The sequence below is a fragment of the Lactuca sativa genome, chromosome 9, assembly GCF_002870075.4.
Source record: "Lactuca sativa cultivar Salinas chromosome 9, Lsat_Salinas_v11, whole genome shotgun sequence".
In the NCBI taxonomy this organism is placed as follows: domain Eukaryota; kingdom Viridiplantae; phylum Streptophyta; class Magnoliopsida; order Asterales; family Asteraceae; genus Lactuca; species Lactuca sativa.
In genome coordinates, this window is record NC_056631.2 from 44,513,598 (window position 1) to 44,520,933 (window position 7,336).

Here is a 7,336-nt window from a genome sequence, read left to right on the forward strand (position 1 = left end):
TAATTCAACATATATTCTTCATATACATTAGAATGTGAATACAAAATCATACATATTCTTACAAACTAATAGTCTTATACGATTTAATATAGCTATACATATTTTAACAGAATATCATCAAAAATAAATAAAAATATTAAGAAATAACATTCTTAAATATATATTAAGCAAATACACATGATCTTCATCAATGGTACAAATAATGCACTTGATTTAAACTATGATGAAAATGTGATATATCATTGTAAGAATGTAATTCTTCGCAAAATATACTTGTTGTTGAACTCGATTCCAAATCTTTCTCTTGTATGATCAATATTGAATTCCTTTTTCAAGCCATTCTGAAAGAATAAGATGCATTGTTCATTAGTATTACCAGTGAAGCTAATGTACTTGTTGTTAACAAACATTCTCAAAGACATTCTAACAGAATGCATTTATACAAATAAATTCTGAAAAAATACAGGCATTACTTATTTAATAGAAACTATATAATAGAGAATGATAGCATATTCTAACAGAATGTATTTCATTTTTCCTATCTTGCAATATTTTTTACTTTTCCTATCTTAACAAATAAGGAAATTGAAATCGAATTCTGTCAGAATAATATACATTCTAAGAGTTTTGACAGAATACATACCAAATGGCCAGATGCTAACAGAATGTATTTCATTTTTCCTATCTTGCAATGTTTTTTTACTTTTCCTATCTTGACAAATAAGGAGAGATTGAAATCGAATTCTGTCAGAATAATAGACATTCTAAGAGTTTTGACAGAATACATTCTCTTTTAGGCATTTCCACAAACACCTTTCGTGCAACATATATAGATAATAAAGAATCAAAGCTCCAAGTATAAAAAAAAAAAAAAAAACAAACATCCACCAAGTGAAGATTTCTATGTACTGTGAGTGTGGCTTGGCTTTCAATCACAAATAAAAAAAGAACAAAATCCAAATTAAACAACACCAATTGAAGAATCGTTTGACAATCCATCTAAAGTGACAAAGATGAAAAGATAATAGTTGTGCGTATGAAAAACGAAAGAGATATACCTGAAGAGCTTGAAGGGTAGAGAACTTGAAATCGAGTTTTTCGCCTGATTTAAAATCAACATACGATGCTGAAGAGGAATTGCGCTTGTGAAACCTATTCATCATCTTATGCTTCATCATCTCCTTCATTCTGATTAGAAGTCAATCTTCAGAATCGTTTGAACTTAGAATCTTCATAATCAGATGGTGATTTTAGGGTTTATTATGCCTGTGGTGGTCGTGGTGTCCGATGACTTTCATGATTTAGGGTTGGGTTATGAAGAAGCGGAGTAGAAGATGAAGGCGGGTCGTTCTTCCTCCTTTTATTTTGGTGAATTTAAAATCAAATCCCCCATTTATCTCAATTACCATAAATTTAGAGTCATGATTTACTAATTTACCCTTTTTAATTTATTTAATGATTAATTATTCCTAAATTCCTATTGGTACACTCATGCACACAATAGTTGCTAAAAACATTTGAACCTAGCTCATATATATATATATATATATATATATATATATATATATATATATATATATATATATAGGGGATGGTTTCCTTGAGATTAATAAAATATTAGAGATTGGGAGATTAAATACCAGCTAATGGAACTTAACGCCAATTGTTAAATAATTAAGGGGTATAACAGTAAACTTCAAATTAATGTTCAGAAAGCAGACACTTTCCTTCTCTAAAAATCATCATATGGCTAAATCATCGATTTTCAGTATCAGTCACGTAATCATATCATCAAATCTTCAACAATTATTCAATAAAATAAAAAAGATCATATTTTTACTGAATCTGTTATTAAATTAATCGCAATCTTCAACTAAAAAAACGATCGAAACAGAGCATTAGTTCATATCCTTATAAATACGAGATACAATCCTAAAATCGAAGAAACAAGCATCTCGCAATCATAAACAAAGCATTTGAAAATTGAATCAAAATCAATTTTCATAAATGATGTCAAATCCAAAAGAAATTGATAAGTCGATCGCAACTGATACTATTATAGCTGAAATCAATTCATCTCGTAACGACGAACAAATCGATTCAATTTCTTTCACTTCTGAAGAACTTCAAAATACGATTCGTATTGAAGGTACAACTAATTTGTTTTAATACTACATATTACATTACAGTTTCTACACTTCATTCTTATTCTTTTATTATACAATACAAATTATGAAAAATCATATATGATTATACAATACAATATGTGATTTAATCATATAAGGATGAATAATCATATATGACTTTTCATATCTATGATTAATCATATGTATTTATAGTTTGTAACTATGATTTATCATATATGTTTTCAAATTGAAATCTATATTAATATTATATTTGGATGAATAATTATATATGATTATACATCATAAAATATGATAAATCATATATTACAAACTACAAATATATATGATTAATCATACATGATTAAACAATATCAAGTATGATTATTTATAAATTAATACGTATAATCATTTATGATTACACAGTATATTATATGATCAATCATATAATACAATGTACAAATAAATATGATTTAACATCTAATACTATATTAATATCTAAAATCATATATGATTTTTTTATACTAAAATATAAATACATATCGTTAATCACATATGATTATTACAACATAAAATTATATAATAACATAATTTTCATTCCCTTCTTTTATCAGGTGAAAGTTCCAATTCAACAAATGAATCATATGGCAGTAACATAATTGAAGAATCTGAATATAAACCAGATGTCTCTACAGAATTTGTACCAGTTGTAAACAGTGTTTTCAAATCACTAAATTTGGCAGTAAAAATGTATACGGATTATGCAGAAATGGCAGGTTTTCATACAAGACTGAGTAGCCAATCAAAATACGATAGCCAAATAATAAAAGAAAAATATGTTATATGCAATAGGGGTGGCAAGGATAAACCAAAACCTTGTGATACGTTGGCTACAAGTTCTGTCAAGAGGTACCAAATTCAAACAAGATAATTATTGGGTGTACAGCAAAGATTATATTTGAAAATGTTTATGGAACAACAAATTACAAAGTTAAGAAATTCTTTGAAATGCACAACCACCCACTTGAAAGTATTGAGGAAAGACCTTATACAAAAAAGGAAAGAAAGATGTAATATTCTGAAAAAGAGTTTGTAGTACGTGCATCAAAAGCTAAAATTGGTCCCACAATGGCTCACAAAATACGAGCAGTTTTGAAAAGAGGATATGAATATGTAAGGGCAAAGGTAACAGACTACAAAAACTTGAGGAGAGGAGTAAATAGAATCTTATGTTACAAGGATGCTCAAATAATGAAAAACAAAATGAATGATCGTAGAGATCATTACCCAAATTATTCATTTGAGTTCCTAGGTGATGGAGATCTATTGGTTGCTATGTTTTGGGAAGATGAAAGAGAAAAGGCTTTTTATGCAGAGTTTGGAGAAGTTATATCTTTTGATGCAACTTTTAGAACACACAAGTAAGTTAATGTATATAAATTCAAACATACTATTAATAAAATATGATTGTACTAAACACATTTTCTTTATATAGGTATAAAATGGTATCTGTTCCATTGACAACAGTTGACCACCACAAGAAATCAATTACTGTTGGTGTTGGGTTGCTGAGTAGAGAGACAATTGAGTCGTATAAATGGATGCTTATAGATTTTCTTAGAGCTCATGAACGGAAAGCACCAAAAAATGTTCTAACTGATCAAGATGCAGAAATAAAACAAGCAATGGAATCTGTCTTACCAAATTCAAGACACAGACTATGCATGTGGCACATAATGAAAAAACTGCAAGCAAAGGTATAATAAAAATACATTATATAATCATATATGATTATATAGTATTATGACAGATGATTCATATATGACTTATCAGATATCATACTATATAACCATATATCATTAATCATATATGATTAACTATTCTAATAATATGAATATCAGATACCATACTTACTGTATAAACATATATGATTACATAGTATGTAATATGATAATACAGTATATGTATATAATCATATATGATTATATAGTCATATTATTAAAATACTTAATCATATATGATTGATATAATGATATATAGTTAAGTATTTTAGTAATATGATTATATATGATTAATCACATATGATTATAATAATATAAGTTATAGTAATCATATATGATTATTCATATATCATATATGATTAATCATATATGATTACTGTACATATATGATATATGATTAATCATACATGATATATTCTACATTACAGTAATCATATATGATTAATCATATATGGTTATAATAATATAAGTTATCATATATCATACTATGATTATGATGATACAGTATATATGATTATATAATCATATATGTATGATTATAATCATACATATATGATATATGATTAATCATATATGATTACATTACATATATGATATATGATTAATCATATATGATTACAGTACATATATGATATATGATTAATCATACATGATATATCCTACATTACAGTAATCATATATGATCAATCATATATGATTACTCATATATGATATATCCAAATAGGTATATAATTTATACTTATATAAGCAAAGTTGTTCATTCATAGGTTACTGGCGATTTATTTAAAAACAAAGACTTCAAGAAAAGATTTAACAAGCTAGTTTGGAACATGCATCTAAAACCTGATGAATTTGAAAAGAAGTGGGATTTGATTATTAATGAATTCAATCTGGAAGATAAAGATGGTTCAACGATATGTTTGAATTACGTGACAAATGGATACCTGCATACTTCAGTGACACAAGAATGTCTGGATTGATGAAAACCACTTCAAGATCAGAAAGCATGAATTCCTTCTTCAACACTTACTCTTAATCTAGAAATTTACTTTTACATTTCATGATGAACTATGACACAGCGATTCAAAAACAAAGAAATACACAACATGAGCTTGATCATCAAACAAAGAAGGCGGTATATAAATTTATTTCACCACGACCAATAAAAAACATGCTGCAAAAGTTTATACAAGTACATTGTTTTATGAAGTACAGAAAGAAATCTTTAAAGGTTCCTGGTATTGCCAATACGAACATCTTGGAACAAAAAATGGATGAGAGTTATACAAAGTGGAATAACTAAACAAAAACAGTGATCTAAAAGCAGAATTTGAGGTAATATATTCTTATTATAAATTTTGTTGAATCAACACATAATATAAAAAAAAAATATTCAGTTATGATTATAAAACACTTAATGCTTTAACCGCTTTTGAACAGGTAGAAATAAAACTTCCAACCAATGATGTAAAATGTACTTGTGAACACTTCAACCACTTTCGGACTTTGTGCAGACATGCATTCAACATACTCATGAAACATGGAATTAAGGAGATACATGAACAGTACATTAAGAATCGTTGGAGAAAGGATGTGATATCAAGGCATTATAATTTTGGTAGACATGTATATGATATAGGAGACAATGAAATTAACAAATATGTCAATCAAGCATACTACAACTTTGAAGCATGTTTGGAATACGTAAGAAAAAATAAAGAAAAAATGGATTTGTTTGTTAAGAAAATAGAAAGCATGCTGAAGGAATATGAAAACGATCCAACAAATGAATTGCAGAAGAATAGGACAGATGTTGAAGAGGTAGGAAAGCTTATGGGCATATCTATTCCAAAAGACATTGATATCAATGTTCCAAATGTTCAAAGCAATAAAGGATGCGGAAAGAAAAGTAGAATTCAAAGTGCAGCAGAAATAGCGTATGAAAATTCAAACAAGCAAACAAGAAGATGCTCAGGATGTGGAGAAACGGCTCCTCATAACTTGCGGAGATGCCCAATCAAACTTGCAGCAAAACAATCATCAAAAGCTACATAGATATTTACTGCTTTAATCAGTAATAAATAAGTCATAATTTTTTTTTCAAAATAATATACTTTTTGTTTAGTACACTTTACTCTTTTTATAAAACAGAATTTACTATGATTTTGTCTACTAGATTTAATCAACTTTGATAATTCTTTCTTTGATTTGATAATATATTCATTCATGATTAAACTTTTATTAAATGTTACTACAAGCATTTAAGATTACATATAACTATTATTCAATACATGTAATCATTACACATAACCATATGCAATATTCATATGTATAATCATAAAATATTATGTTATACTACTTCATATATTTTGTTTAATCATAAATGATTAAAAATATGATTACACATAAAAAAACATCTAACCATTACATATAACCATATTTAACAACATCGTTCCTAACAAATATACAACACTGCTCATAAAAAATCTAAAGATAACAATATTCATCATCATAGAATAACATCAAACATGATAAAATCTTCAATAACAAACAATTTCACAACTCTCAAATATCACGTTCCCCATTTTCCAAGATTCTTGTTCTTCGTATTCCTAGCTAGATTTTCATACAGATTGTAATTGACTCCAAGAACTCTTCAACCATTACTTAGAAAGATTATCTCCATTGAACATAACAAATCTTTACTACATATCTGATGTAGAGAAATGGTGTTCATTAAAAATAAATATTCTTTAAATAAAAAACATTCCTCTACTTCAAAGACATCTAGTAAAGATCTGATATGTTCAATGAATATAAACTTTTTAAGTAATGGTGGAAAAGGCGTTCTTGGAGTCAGCTACAATCTGTATGAAAATCTAGCTACAAATAAAAGAACAACAATCTTGAAAAAAATGGGGAACATGTTATTAGATACAGCAAAATTAGTTCTTTTAGACTTATAGACTCCATATTTTACCTGAAACAAAATGGAAGTTGTTTAGATCATAAATAAATAATGGTGATATATAAAAAATGAAGAAATTAATAAACAAAACTAACCATTTGGAAGTATAAAGACTCATATTTGAAGAAATATAAGTGGTAGCACGAGGCTACCCCCTTTATACAAACATAGTCACTTATCAAAAATACAATATATGGTTATACAAATCACTTTTCATTTATAAAGAAAAGATTCTTCAATACAAACACTAAAAAACAACTCTAAAATCTTACAAAGATAAGATTCTGCATGGTGATGTATTCCATGCAGTAAAGATAAGCTCAGTTATCAAGAAAAAAATATAAAATATTATAATGTGTTGTACAACAAATATAATCATTTATGATTACAAAAACATAAAAAAATAATCTATACAATCACTAATGATTACATATAAGCAACATATAATCAATACTAAAAACATA

General features: G+C 26.9%; 1 protein-coding gene across 1 annotated transcript; it reads left to right on the forward strand.

Moving 5' to 3' along the window:
* Positions 1–2,007: 2,007 nt before the first annotated feature.
* On the forward strand, positions 2,008–5,959 carry LOC111898248 (uncharacterized). The gene is made up of 7 exons (XM_023894179.2): positions 2,008–2,149; positions 2,738–2,899; positions 3,211–3,544; positions 3,619–3,880; positions 4,672–4,873; positions 4,984–5,039; positions 5,345–5,959. The coding sequence occupies exons 1-7, from the start codon at positions 2,008–2,010 to the stop codon at positions 5,957–5,959; spliced, it is 1,773 nt and encodes a 590-aa protein (XP_023749947.2).
* Positions 5,960–7,336: the final 1,377 nt, after the last annotated feature.